Source organism: Pinus tabuliformis, chromosome X (assembly GCF_031772625.1).
Source record: "Pinus tabuliformis cultivar Carrire ecotype Pingquan chromosome X, CPIR1, whole genome shotgun sequence".
NCBI classification, from domain to species: domain Eukaryota; kingdom Viridiplantae; phylum Streptophyta; class Pinopsida; order Pinales; family Pinaceae; genus Pinus; species Pinus tabuliformis.
The window spans coordinates 366,491,061-366,506,825 of NC_142308.1; the positions used below are offsets into that span (position 1 = coordinate 366,491,061).

Here is a 15,765-nt window from a genome sequence, read left to right on the forward strand (position 1 = left end):
TGAAGTCTTGTTTGTCCATTGTCTTAGTTTAAGATCATTTGAATGAGAGTGAATTTTGTTGGAATTAAGATATAGCATAAGTTTGGTATCATTTTAAATTAATCTTGATTGATTTAAGATTCTTCTACTTAGATTAAATAGATCTTATTATTTAGATTGAGATTTCCATTTAGATTAAAATCGTTTGAATAGTAATTTGTATCGCTTGATTTATGATTAATTAGAGTTAGTTTCGTTTGAACAGTGATTGGTATTGCTTGATCATGTTTTTATCAATGGATTAGTTTCAAATTAGGAATAGGAATTCTGTACTTAATTTAGGAATAGATTTCAAATTTCATGATGTTAGTTTAGATTAGACGAGGCGCTCTAATCCTGCGTTACATGCTCTTGTGCCTTGAAGCTTACGAGTCTCGGATTAATGATTTAATGTTGGAATTATAACAACATCTATCTCCCCAACACATATGCCATGCATGGCCAAACTAGTGAAGAAATCATACATGCAACTTGGTATAACTGCAAGAAAATCTGATGTAGTTGCTGATGCCAATGCCTTTTTGTGCTTTCTTATTCTTCCTTTGCCTTCTTGCTTCAAGAATCTAAGTATGCCACACCCTCCAAGAGTGCTCGAAGAGAACTCTAAGTATCCAAGAGTATGAGGAGAGAGAAAATGAGAGAGCTCCAACACTGAACTGACCAAGACTTAGCACTGACCAAGCTTTCCCACTAATCCTCAAAAGCATTTTTATTAATGAGGCCTCTATTTTCTTCATTTTCTATCATTTTACATTATTTTCCTCCTCACATGCAACATGTGACCTTTCACCTTTCTTTTCTCCTAATTTCCATTATTTTCATAAATAAAATGCTAATAAATGCCTAATGCCTTTCCATTAGGGTGTCACTTTATCTAGCTCAACTCACATTTCTCGACAAACGTTTCTACCCTAACAAGGGTCTCAACTTTTCTTTAAATTTTTAGAGAGTGTAGTGTTGTTCATCCTTAATTCAACATCTTTGGTTTACATACCAAACAACAACTTTGTCTGCATTATTGTCAATCCTCCTCAATCTCATCATTTTCTTCAATTTAGGTTGCATTTTTTATGTGGTGTCTTTGACTTATGCTAGTAATATTTCATTCATGTTAGACTTTATGGCTTGGACATTGAACCAACTAGCTTGCAACATCATTGATTATATTTTTAGAAAATCATACCAAGAAACATCCATTCTCACTTGTAATTTCATGAATATAATAGATGATCCATCAATTTCCTTCCATTTGATCATGTTTGAAAACCTCTATAACTCCTAAACATACTCCACATACAATGCATTCAATTCTTCATACTAATACAATCATTTCCTTTCAAAATTTTCAATGAATCATCTATTTATACAAATCTACCTCTTTAAATAATTTTTAAGAAAATAAATTACATTGCAACTACATTGTCAAAATATAAAACGAAATTAATAAATTACGTTATAACTACAATGTCAATTTTCTCCAAACTTGTTAGTCGTCTCATTTACAAAAGGTTAATGCCCAAACCTATCTATGAAACACCACTATAAATTTCAATTGTAACATACATCAAATGCATCATAAGACACACACACATATATTCAATTGTAACATATATCAAAAGCTACAATCAAAAGCATCATAAGACAACACACACACACACATATATAATCCTCAAAAACATATATGAGGTTTATCCTTGAAAATTGGGTGAAAAACATATATGATGTTTATCCTCGAAAAGTGGGTGATTAAAATACCCGTTTGACATAGAGGAAAGGACTAGGAAACGAAGTTGTTTTTAGTGCGACTTTTTGGATTCTCTGGTGTTGGAATCTAGCGGGAAAATTTGAGTTGAAATCTTGATTTGTGTTATTTAAACTGGTTTTTTGACTGTATATATGGATTCAACACCCTGAAAAGCCCTTAGGGCACATCGATTGTGCAGGGGCTACCTATCAAACTTGTGATTTCGATAAATTCCTGCGAGATTTTAGAGAAATTAGACGGGAAAAACCTACTGGAAAGGCTTCCAAAAAATAGCACTAAAAACAACTGACTTGGGAACCACTTTGGCTTTAAATACGAATAAAGGTTCTCCTGGTTAATTGAGAATAGAAGTTTACCCTTTATGAGTTAGTTTTTAAAATATGTTTTAATTTTAAAAAGGTAGTTTTTTTAATAATTTAAAATGTAATTGTTTTTTTAAATAATATATATATTATTTTAAAATAACATTGTTTATTTAACAAATTATTTAAATTGATTATAATTTTAAATTATTGTTATCTACTAGAAGCTCATTTCAACTTAATATAGATTAGATGTTGTAGTATCATGTCTTGTAAATATTTTCACTTGGTCAAATTATAGACAAATAAAAATAAAATAAAATAAAATAATAAAAAAACACAAATCAATGCATAATTAGAAGTATAAAAAAAAAAATAAAAAATTAATAATTATAATTTTAACACATAAAATTTATAATGTTAAATTACATTATTGAATTCTTTAAAATTTTATGGCTTTTCTCATAGTATTTTTCTTTAATGTAGCCTATTTAAAAGCATAAAAGTCTAATAAATTTTCCAATAAAAATAATTAGTGTCCTTAAAATTCCTCAAAATATAATGATTTGCTTTATTTTCTTTAAATCTTATATATAATTTCATTTACATTATGAAATTATTATAGAATTTTATAATTTGCAAATGATATTGTTTATCCATTTTTTTCCACGCTATTATATTTGTTGTCTATTGTATCAATGGTTTGCTTTATTTTCTTTAAATCTTATATATAATTTCATTTACATTATGAAATTATTATAGAATTTTATAATTTGCAAATGATATTGTTTATCCATTTTTTTCCACGCTATTATATTTGTTGTCTATTGTATCAATGGTTATGGCAGGGCCTAACATTTTTCTATGGAGTGTGTTAAGATCTTCTAAACTATGTTATTCAAACATAAAGTTCAAAAATCATAAAAAAAAATAAGAAAATCAGATTGTTTTATATTGCAAGTTTTCTTTAAATATCTGTGTAAAATTCTTACCAAATTCTTTCCATTAATGTTGGCTAATATTATTTTACAAGCTGCTCTCTCCAGCCATTTGCATTGTAAGGTGAGTAGCATTAATCACAATTTGTTGAATCAAAATTTGGTAAAAAAAAATTGTAAATCGTTTTAGTTTTGGGATAATTTTTTAAGGTAATTATGTAGAGGGTTTCACACTTTAATATGGATTAGATATTGTAGTGGTTCTTTAGAGTTAAATCAGGCAATATTAAATATAAAAATTAATAACACTTATAAAGAGATGTTATCATGAAATGTTAAGATATAATGTTAGTTAAATTATAAAAGTTAAATAAAGAGTTAAATGGGTTGGTTGTAGGTTTTAGGCTTTCAAAATCAAGTTTGATTAAGGATCAAGACCTTTGGCATATCTAGAAGTAGTGTGAATATTCTTTGTATGAGTATTATTACTATCACAGTTTATACTAGAACAAATAATACAGGCTAAAAGGCCTTAATGTTTTGTATAAACACTTCACATAAAAGATGCATTGAATCCTACAATCCATATGCAGTTTTTCATCAATTTTTGTAGTAATATTATCTATATAGTTTTTTTTTTCTGAAAATTCTAAAGTAAAGTAGGAAAAATATATTAAGAAGAAGCATGCTAGGTCAAAGTATAGTCACTCAAAACTTTTCTTGAAATAAGCCTTAAGGGTGTATATGCATAATGTAATTTTGAATTATTTTATAAATGAATGAGAATTAGGGTTTTAAGAAAAAAATATTTTGAAAAAGCTAAAAATAATAAAAAAGAAAGCCAAATTTAATTTGTTATATTTGTTTTTATGAATAAAATTACATTTTTAAAAAATAAATAAATAAAAAATTTAATCAAATTGAAAACAATTTAAATAATAATTTTCAAAACTTTATTTTTAAATTTAATTAATAACCATATACAAATTTAATACTTTACACACACACATATATATGTTATGTATGTTAAGTAGTGAAATTCTTAGTAAAATTGATTTTGTATGACGAGGCATTTTAGTTGGAGTGAGAGGTTGTCTCTTTAGCACCACTAGCGTGTCATTCAAAGTGACACTAGTCTAGATTCATTTTAACTCTTGATCTACTAAAAACTAAAATTGACACTAGTCTAGATTCATTTTAACTCTTGATCTACTAAAAACCAAAAATAATCAAAGTCTATTAAGATGCAATTTTTTTTAAAAATAAAAAGAAATTTGATTTAAATTTGATTCCTCTATATTTTAAAAGAGATTTGATTTAAATTAGATTCGTCTATACATTCACAAATTTAAAATTAAAGAGATTTGATTTAAATTTGATTCGTCTATACATTCACAAATTTAAAATTAACAATGTTCAATAGTAACTTAAAAATAAAATAACATTTTTTTTTTAAATCATTAAAATTTTATTTGCTGACTTTTTGCATCATAGCACTCAGTGACTTGTGAACATGAAAATCCCATAGCTTTTGTGAACATTCAAGTATGTCCACATACGACAAATACATGATGACACGATAGGTCAAATCGATGTGACTGTTCTTTTTCCAGGAAAATGAAACCACTTTCTTTACCACTTGTGACCATTGGGCATCCAAGAACGTGAAGCTATCATTACATTATTGGAGTGACAAAGAAATTACTAAGAACTATCAGTACTGCACTGACTAAGAAATTGCCCACGAAATTTGCTCAATGCTTTATGTTTAATCACAATGCATCCGTATATGGTTGGTGGCAAGATTCGTAGATATCTGGGCGGTGGCATGATTAAAAAATTATTTAATTATTAAAGAATTGCCAACAACTTGGACTAAATGCTTTATGTCTAATCAATGCGCCATACCTGGTAGTGGGAGGAATTGAAAATGCATTCGGGAAGAAGTTGCGTAAGAATTTCTCTAAATGCTTTATGTTTAATTCAGTGTTCCACGGGGACTAAATGCTTTATATCTAATCAATGCGTCATACCTGGTAGTGGAAAGAGTTGAAAATGCGTTGGGAAGTAGTTGCCTAAGAATTTCTGCTAAATGCTTTATGTTAAATCACAATACATCAGTGGTATGTGGTTGGTAAAGATTTGATAATAAATAAGGACAAATTGCCCGGAACTTCTGCTAAATGCTTTACGTCTAATCAATGCGTCACATCCAAGACTCGAAAAAACAGTGGCCAAGGACTCCTGGCTGCCCCGTTCAGACTAATGTATTATTACTTCCTTCCTTCCATCCATTAAACAAAAAAGGTATTAATAGTCAGAGAAAAGCCCTCACGACTCAGTTTCTTCGAGAAAATAAGAAGTCCAGATTGCTCAATTTTTTAATAGATTGGCTGAATATTGAGAGTGATAAAGGTGCATGATACTGGTTTCTGAAATAGTGAGACCATACAGGCGAGGAGGACGACAACACTATTGAGGTTAAGTGCGCATTTCCCGGCTCTGCAGCGCATCTTCAATCTTTACTTCTTTGTTATTCATTTCTATATCCCATTGTTATGCGATTTTCAGAAATCAACCAGATCTCAGTGCTGTTTTGTGTTTCATATTGGTTGAACACATTGAAGTATTGAGACATAAAGAGAGTGATAAAGGCGCAGCTACTAGCCTGGTAGGTACTATGAGAAGAGGACCACAATATTAAGGTTAAGTGCGCATTCCCAAGCTCTGCAACACATCTTCAATCTTTACTTCATTGTTATTCATTTCTATAATATCCCATGGCTTCCTCCTCAACATCCACCTCACATAGCGTCAACAACGACTATGTATATGATATTTTTTTAAATCATAGGGGTCCCGACGTCAAAAAAACCTTTGCCACCGATCTGTACAACAGCCTTTGCAAACATGAGTTGCAGGTATTTTTAGATGACCCGGAATTGCGCCCGGGAGATAGTATAAACCCTCAACTTGAAAGCGCCATCAAAACATCCTCTGTGCATATAGCGATCCTGTCTCCTGGCTATGCGGATTCAAAATGGTGCCTCGATGAACTGGTAATGATGGTGGAATGTATGTTAAAGCATAAGTCCACCATCATCCCGGTCTTCTACGGTGTCAAGCCTGAAGAAGTACGATGGGTGAAGGCCGGAAAGGGCGTCTACGGTCAAGCCCTACTAAAGCTTCAAGAGAAAAAAAATAATGATGGTCGACAACGACACGACATGGATACTATTGAAAAATGGAAGAATGCTCTCGCTGAAGTTGCGGGTATATCAGGTTTTGACAGAAAGAAGTATAACAGGTGAGTAGAACATGACCATCCTTTCATGTAAATCTTGACATTTAATTCCTTGAATTGATAACTAGATGGCACCATATATAGACATTTCTGCGTTGTGAAAGAGGCCGACTTAGAGTCATTTATTATTATTGGTTTGTACTTCATTTTCAAAGGGTTATGAGAGAGGTGAAGATGATTTTCGTTTAAATGGTGGCAATACGCACTTCTATAATAAGATCAATAAAATCTTTGTTCTCTTGGAAAGATAAATAACAAACCACCAAAGATGAAATTTAGAAAATTGTCAGAGTTATACTGATATGGTAGCCAAAGCATGGTAGGATACTGATAACCTGAAAGGCCAAAACTGCATAGCTTCTGGCTTCAATTAGTTACTAACCTTCCATGCTTTATGAAGGAGAGGCAATCGGGAGATTTCGTGATTAAAACTTCTAAGGGTTGCAGATGGCCCATGGATATACGCAGCTTCATTTATTTCTAATTAGGGCTAATGACGTAAATTCAATTGTTTATAAATTCTTCTTTCCGTTCATGCCTCCCTTGGTTTTCACAGTGCTTGCATTTTCTTTTTTTAGATTTTTAGCTCTGCCCTTTTGGTTGAATGTGACTATCCTTTGCTAAATCACTGTTTATATTTGGTTTCTTTTATTGTTTAAGTGGGAAGACAGGTGTCTTGCAGTGCCTTGAGGCGGTCTTTGAGGCGGGTTGTAGCAATTAGAAGGGTTGTATGTAATATTGTTTACGTTATGAATGCAATGGAAGTTGTGTTGAAGTTTGCTTAAATGCATGATTGTTGAACCATAACACAAAAATCTGATTCTGCACTCCATCTGCTGTAAGTATTAATGTGTTCCTGATTTTAAAAGAGTATTGCATTAATTTAAACTTTTTCCGAGAGTAGAAAAGGCCCAACACACCCTGGGAACAAGTTCTGCAGTTAATATAGATAATAGGAATTACATTTGATCAATAGTTAGAAGTGTGAAGGTTGCTTAAGAAAGTTACTACTTAGATATCAGAATTAATATCTTTATTTTGTACTTAAAACCTCTACTATGTTTCGTAGATCTAAACCGAATGTGATAGATCTCATTCCTCAATCATCAAAAGACAAGCAAGGAGTGTTTCGAGTGATGCTTTCTAATGCATGAATGATTCCATAGCCTAGAATGTTTGAGAATATCCTTAATCTAGAAACATACATGGGTTAATTACCATAACATAAGATTAACATCGAATTTGGTTTTGTGCTATGTTGTTTTCTATTCAAGATCGAGTTTTGTAACATTATGCCTATGTGAGGAATGCTCAGGAGTAGTGAAATAAATATCAGTTGTAGTTGAGTTCGATGGTTCTGGGATTTAGCATGATTAGAATAAGATTGAATTGAAGTTGAAGTGTAAATCTTTTTTGTGAAAGGTTTCTTGAGTTTGGTTATAATAGCTTTCGTTTAGCATAGGGTTTGGATTTTTGAATTGAATATGTAACACAGTCAGCGTGGAAAATTGAATGAGGGTTGTGTGCTTAGATCTTTTAGAACGCTTGTAAAGTAGATTGTTTATTGATTGACTTCATATGACCTGGGATTTGGGCAAGATCTAAACGTAGGGATTTTATTTTGAAAGCATTTGATAATTAGATCTCATAATTCTGATTCTTTACTCAAGGACGTAATTTGTTTTCTTGAAATTAAATAGATGTATCATCTCCAACTCGTTGCGAGCTAATGAATGGTGTTGATCAATGATTTTATTGCACGAATAATCCCTTTATTACATGTTTACGATTGTAATACTTAAAGGTGCTTCTTAATTGGATAAACAAGAGATCGATAACTCTATTTATTTTAGATATGAATTGAAATCAATTCCGAACCTTATTGATTCACTATTATTTCTTGTAACATTGTGTTGTGGAAATCAAGTATTTGAAAACAATGCAACGAGACCTTTAAATCATTGTTTGCAGTTGTAGTTTAGTTTTGAAATTCATTATAATTGTAATTAGTTATTGGTAGAATCATTAGTCAATGTGCTTATGTTTGAATGATTTCTTGAGTTTGATTAAACTAATCTAAGGATAAAGTAGTTTCTTACTTTGCAGTCTTTTAGATATGAAAGCATGTCAATTAGAATCTTGGTTTACTTAGCTTCCTTTGAAGCAATTGCAGAGTGATGCCATAGAAGTTAGATTGAATGTTTATTTGATTTGTTTTATGCATCCCGGGAATTAGATTAGTTGAAGTCTTGTTTGTCCATTGTCTTAGTTTAAGATCATTTGAATGAGAGTGAATTTTGTTGGAATTAAGATATAGCATAAGTTTGGTATCATTTTAAATTAATCTTGATTGATTTAAGATTCTTCTACTTAGATTAAATAGATCTTATTATTTAGATTGAGATTTCCATTTAGATTAAAATCGTTTGAATAGTAATTTGTATCGCTTGATTTATGATTAATTAGAGTTAGTTTCGTTTGAACAGTGATTGGTATTGCTTGAGCATGTTTTTATCAATGGATTAGTTTCAAATTAGGAATAGGAATTCTGTACTTAATTTAGGAATAGATTTCAAATTTCATGATGTTAGTTTAGATTAGACGAGGCGCTCTGATCCTGCGTTACATGCTCTTGTGCCTTCTTACGAGTCTCAGCTTAATGATTTAATGTTGGAATTATAACAACATCTATCTCCCCAACACATATGCCATGCATGGCCAAACTAGTGAAGAAATCATACATGCAACTTGGTATAACTGCAAGAAAATCTGATGTAGTTGCTGATGCCAATGCCTTTTTGTGCTTTCCTATTCTTCCTTTGCCTTCTTGCTTCAAGAATCTAAGTATGCCACACCCTCCAAGAGTGCTCGAAGAGAACTCTAAGTATCCAAGAGTATGAGGAGAGAGAAAATGAGAGAGCTCCAACACTGAACTGACCAAGACTTAGCACTGACCAAGCTTGCCCACTAATCCTCAAAAGCATTTTTATTAATGAGGCCTCTATTTTCTTCATTTTCTATCATTTTACATTATTTTCCTCCTCACATGCAACCTGTGACCTTTCACCTTTCTTTTCTCCTAATTTCCATTATTTTCATAAATAAAATGCTAATAAATGCCTAATGCCTTTCCATTAGGGTGTCACTTTATCTAGCTCAACTCACATTTCTCGACAAACGTTTCTACCCTAACAAGGGTCTCAACTTTTCTTTAAATTTTTAGAGAGTGTAGTGTTGTTCATCCTTAATTCAACATCTTTGGTTTACATACCAAACAACAACTTTGTCTGCATTATTGTCAATCCTCCTCAATCTCAACATTTTCTTCAATTTAGGTTGCATTTTTTATGTGGTGTCTTTGACTTATGCTAGTAATATTTCATTCATGTTAGACTTTATGGCTTGGACATTGAACCAACTAGCTTGCAACATCATTGATTATATTTTTAGAAAATCATACCAAGAAACATCCATTCTTGTTGGAAATACTACTGAGAGGGAGAGGGGGGGGGGGGGGGGGGGGGGGGGGGAAATCTTTTTCATTTCCATATTCAGATTCATATATGCTACTTCCACAACTTCTTATGATTCAGTTAGTGGATCCTTAATAAGTGCATTAGAACATTATCAACCATATTAACAGTAAACAAGTGCAGTGAAATAGAACAAATCATCACAGATAAGCCACACACATGAACACCATGATATAAGGTGGAAACCCAATGTGGGAGAAAACCACCTGCTGCAAGTCATCTTAGTCTTCTTCTTAATAAGAAAATCTTTTTACAATATTTCTGTACTGGTGCAGTCTTATACTAGTACGCAGGCTTCTATCTGCAGAGAGCTACAACCCCCATAGTTCTTGTACTAGTTCTTGTATAAACACTTCATATAAAAGATGCAGTGAATCCTACAATCCATATGCAGTTTTTTCATCAATTTTTGTAGTAATATTATCTAAAATATATTAAGAAGAAGCATGCTAGGTCAAAGTACAGTCACTCAAAACTTTATCTTGAAATAGGCCTTAAGGGTGTATATGCATAATGTAATTTTGAATAATTTTATAAATGAACGAAAATTAGGGTTTTAAGAAAAAAATATTTAAAAAAAGCTAAAAATAATAAAAAAGAAAGCTAAATTTAATTTGTTATATTTGTTTTTATGAATAAAATTACATTTTTAAAAAATAAATAAATAAAAATTTAATCAAATTGAAAACAATTTAAATAATAATTTTCAAAACTTTAATTCTAAATTTAATTAATAACCATATACAAATTTAATACTTTACACACACATATATGTTATGTATGTTAAGTAGTGAAATTCTTATCAAAATTGATTTTGTATGACTCAGAGGCCCAGACCCAGAGGCATTTTAGTTGGAGTGAGAGATTGTCTCTTTAGGGACCACTAGCGTGTCATTCAAAGTGACACTAGTCTAGATTTATTTTAACTCTTGATCTACTAAAAACTAAAAATAATCAAAGTCTATTAAGATGCAATTTTTTTTTTAAATGAAAAAAAATTTGATTTAAATTTGATCCCTCTATATTGAGATTTGATTTGATTTAAATTTGATCTATCTATACATTCACAAATTTAAGAGATTTGATTTAAATTTGATCCGTCTATACATTCCCAAATTTAAAATTAACAATGTTCAATAATAATTTAAAAAAATAATTTTTCCAGGAAAATAAAACTACTTTCTTTACAACTTGCGACCATTGTGGCATCCAAGAACGTGAAGCTATCATTACTATCATTACTGCACTGATAAGAAAGTGCCCACGAAATTTGCTCAATGCTTTATGTTTAATCACAATGCATCCCTATATGGTTGGTGGCAAGATTCGTAGATATCTTGACATTTAATTATAGACATTTCTGCGTTGTGAAAGAGGCTGACTTAGAGTCATTTATTATTATTGGTTTGTACTTCATTTTCAAAGGGTTATGAGAGAGGTGAAGATGATTTTCGTTTAAATGGTGGCAATACGCACTTCCTGTAATAAGATCAATAAAATCTTTGTTCTCTTGGAAAGATAAATAACAAACACACAAAGATGAAATTTAGAAAATTGTCAGAGTTATGCTGATATGGTAGCCAAAGCATGGTAGGATACTGATAACCTGAAAGGCCAAAACTGCATAGCTTCTGGCTTCAATTAGTTACTAACCTTCCATGCTTTAAGAAGGAGAGGCAATCTGGAGATTTCGTGATTAAAACTTCTAAGTGTTGCAGATGGCCCATGGATATACGCAGCTTCATTTATTAAATTATTTCTAATTAGGGCTAATGACGTAAATTCAATTGTTTATAAGTTCTTCTTTTCGTTCATGCCTCCCTTGGTTTTCACAGTGCTTGCATTTTCTTTTTTTAGATTTTTAGCTCTGCCCTTTTAATTGAATGTGACTATCCTTTGCTAAATCACTGTTTATATTTGGTTTCTTTTATTGTTTAAGTGGGAAGACAGGTGTCTTGCAGTGCCTTGAGGCGGTCTTTGAACTCTGCAACCCTCCCTTCGTATTCAAAGAAGAACAGCTCCTCGAAGACGTCGTGGAAGCAGTGCTGAAAAAAGTTAAAATAACGCTGCATGTGTCAGAATATCCAACAGGCTTGCAAGAAAAATTAAAAGATTTTGGTACCACAATACCATTGCAGCAGGACGTTGGGAAGGTTATAGTTACCGGAATTGTCGGCCTTGGAGGGGTTGGCAAAACCACCCTAGCGAAAGAGTTCTTTAATAGTCAAAGATCAAAATACAAGCGATTTTGCATTTTAGAAGATATCAGAGACAATCCTTTAACTACCTTGCAGAAATACCTTCTAAAGGACTTAACCCAGAAGAAGGACGAGGAAATACGCAGCATTAATGAAGGTAAAGGAAAGCTCCGAAGGCTTCTTCCATCTTCTGATTGTCTCATTATTTTAGATGATGTAGATAATATTGAGCAGCTGGAGGCACTACTTTATCCAGCGAAGGATGCCCTTAAAAGCAGTAGCTTAATTTTAGTGACATCTCGCAATAAGGATGTTCTCGCAGGATCAGACATCCCCGAGTCCTCCATTTACACGCTAAGAGGTCTGGATCCACAGCATTCCAAACAGCTCTTTTGCTTGCATGCATTCCGCCAGCATCATCCTCCTGCGGGATTTGACATAGTGGTTAACAAGTGTTTGGATTCCTGCCTTGGATTACCATTATCTATTAAAGTGCTTGCCTCGCTTTTTCGTGGAAACAATGATTTAAATCATTGGGAAGCACAATTACGCAAAATCTCCTACATGCTTCCTGATGATATACAAGGCAGGCTAAAAATTAGCTACGACGGTCTGGATGAAGAGGAAAAGAAGATATTCTTAGACATTGCCTGCTTCTTCAGAGGAGAAGACAGAGACAGAGTCATTAGAATATGGAATGGATCTCGCTGGGAAGGGTCGCTAGGTCTTTGGAAGCTGGAAAAGAGATGCTTGGTGGAAGTGGACAGTGAAAACCGTTTGAGAATGCATGACCACGTTAGAGATATGGGTAGATCTCTGGCGGCGAAGGAACCTCCTGATGGTGAGCTTCGGCTTTGGAACCCAACTGACAACCTTTTTCATAAGCTTTCCGGCCAATTCCCTGTAAGTATTTTGAAGTGTTTTCGACAGATTTCCAATTAGCGTCCTGTTATCAAAATTGTGTCTGGTTAGTTTTGAATTCCTAAAACTTTGCAAGAATGAATCTTGTTTCTAACAGCTCCTAACAGCTCCTAGTGAACAATTCAGGTTCGTGGAATTAACCTGGTTGATGAAAATGAGGATGAACCATCTGTCGAAAACTTCGAACAATCTTTCGAAAACCTTGCAGAGCCTGCTCGCACTCGTTTATTGAGTAATATGAGCGGGTTGCAGTTGCTTAAGGCTAAAGGTTATTCTGTTGAACGCCTATTCAATGTTTGCCACCAGTTACCAAACCTAATATATTTGGACTGGCTGAACTGTCCCTACTCCTCCTTCCCTTCCTCGATTTCAACAAAGAATTTAAGAGTTTTACATATTATTGGAAATTTTTTGAAAACACTATGGCAACACGAATCTCAGGTATTCTTCTTAAATTTCTATTTCTTGTTTTTTCTTCAAATTGTAAATATTTACTGCATTTAAGAATTGTCTTCCTCTAACACACTGCCTGTGACATTTACAGTCTTTGACGTCCTTTAATAATGTATGTGAACAATGCAGGTACCTCTGCAGCTGAGGGAATTGTGGATTAAGGCTCCCCTTCTAAATGTTCCAGATTTCATTGGGAACCTGCAGCATCTGGAAATATTTGTAGTGTCCCAGAGTCGTCATCTTGAAAGTTTGCCAGATTCGGTTGGGAACCTAGCAGGCCTCCAACATCTGGGCTTGATGCGCTGCTCCGCTCTGCAGACTCTTCCGGACTCGGTTGGGAACCTAGCAGGCCTCCAACATCTGGCCTTGAGGGGCTGCTCCGCACTGCAGACGCTTCCGGACTCGGTTGGAAACCTAGCAGGCCTCCAACATCTGGACTTGCACGGCTGCTCCGCTCTGCACACTCTTCCGGACTCGTTTGGGAACCTAGCAGGCCTCCAACATCTGGACTTGAGCTGGTGTCACGCTCTCCAGACGCTTCCGGACTCTGTTGGGAACCTAGCAGGCCTCCAACATCTGGACCTGAGCTGGTGGGGCGCTCTGCAGAAGCTTCCGGACTCGGTTGGGAACCTAGCAGGCCTCCAACATCTGGACTTGAGCTGGTGCGACGCTCTGCAGACGCTTCCGGACTCGGTTGGGAACCTAGCAGGCCTCCAACATCTGGCCTTGCGCGGGTGCCACGCTCTGCAGACGCTTCCGGACTCGGTTGGGAACCTAGCAGGCCTCCAACATCTGGACTTGAGCCAGTGCACGGCTCTGCAGACGCTTCCGGACTCGGTTGGGAACCTAGCAGGCCTCCAACATCTGGACTTGAGCCGGTGCCACGCTCTGCAGATGCTTCCTGACTCGGTTGGGAACCTAGCAGGGCTCCATAATCTGTACTTGGGCGGTTGCCACGCTCTGCGGACGCTTCCGGACTCGGTTGGGAACCTAGCAGGGCTCCAACTTCTGGACTTGGGCGGGTGCCACGCTCTGCGGACGCTTCCGGACTCGGTTGGGAACCTAACAGGCCTCCAACATCTGGACTTGAAGGCCTGCTCCGCTCTGCAGACGCTTCCCGACTCAGTCGGGAAGTTGAGAAGCCTCCAAAGTCTTGTCCTGTCTCAGTGCTCCGCTCTGCAAAGGCTCCCAGACTCGATTGGCAACCTAACGAGCCTCCAAATTCTTCTGTTGGCCGGTTGTTCCAATTTAGAGATGGTGCCCAATGTTGAGCATTTAGGTTCGTTGATGTATCTTGATGTATCTCAATGTTCCAAACTGCAATGGGATGCGGAAATAGTAGAGCAGCTGCGCCAACGCCTGGGAGAAGGCTCTGTTAAAGAATGATTGCAAGAAGATTGCAGTGATGGAGAAGGATTTATTGAAGAAGGATGGCAAGAAGTTTCCAGTGATGGATAAGGTTCCAATGAAGAAATAGATTTCAGTGAAGAAAGATTGCAAGAAGATTGCGGTGATGGAGAAGGTTCCAATGAAGAAATAGATTTTCAGTGAAGAAAGATTGCAGTGATGGAGAAGAAGGATTTATTGAAGAAGGATGGCAAGAAGTTTCCAGTGATGGAGAAGGTTTCAATGAAATAATAGATTTCAGTGACGAAAGCGGGTATCCGGGAGACGAAAGGAGTGGTACAATATAACAGCACTTTCAGAATGTCAATCGTGGTCTGGTGGCTACAGTGCAGTTTATATTATCAAAGAAATTTATTAAGGTTTATATATCTGGAGAACAAAGTTTTTGATTAAAGATTATTATCGAGGACGAATTATGTATTTGGAGAACTAAACCTTTTTTAAAGGTTTAAAGATATAAAGTGATATTATAAAATTTCTTTGAATGAGTTTTATATTAAATTGATGTAAATTCATTTAACACAAATTTATTGAGACTTTTACATTAAATTTATGTAAATTCATTTAATAGAAATTTATGTTAAAAATTATTAAAGATTATTAAAAATACAGAAGAAGAAATTAATTTACTTTTAACTTTTTGGAAGTGTTTAAAATATTTTTTTAATATAAAATTAAAATAATTTTTTTATATGTTTGATTTTTCTTTGATAAATAAATTTTATTTAAAAAATTTATTAAAATTATATATTTACTGAATTAATTTAAAAACAAAAACTATTTAAAAATTATATAAAAGAAATGAAATTTTATTATATTAAAATATTAAAAAAATTAATAATTTAAAATTTTCCATCTTTAAAATTTTTAATTATACACTTACTAAAATATTATATAAAAATAAA

At 33.9% G+C, this 15,765-nt stretch overlaps 1 protein-coding gene across 3 annotated transcripts; it reads left to right on the forward strand.

Moving 5' to 3' along the window:
• Positions 1–5,381: 5,381 nt before the first annotated feature.
• Positions 5,382–15,323, forward strand: LOC149140022 (disease resistance protein Roq1-like). 3 transcript variants are annotated; one of them, XR_016264193.1, is made up of 5 exons: positions 5,382–6,351; positions 11,821–12,982; positions 13,127–13,441; positions 13,583–14,975; positions 15,029–15,323. XR_016264193.1 is itself a non-coding variant. In XM_089447335.1 (4 exons), exons 1-4 carry the CDS (start codon positions 5,825–5,827, stop codon positions 14,837–14,839), a joined length of 3,261 nt encoding a protein of 1,086 aa, XP_089303461.1. In that variant the 5' UTR covers positions 5,382–5,824; the 3' UTR covers positions 14,840–15,323. The 3 variants fall into 3 exon arrangements, 1 of the variants encoding a protein (XP_089303461.1); XR_016264194.1 differs by having other exon boundaries at positions 15,032–15,323; XM_089447335.1 differs by having other exon boundaries at positions 13,583–15,323.
• The last annotated feature ends 442 nt before the right edge of the window (positions 15,324–15,765 follow it).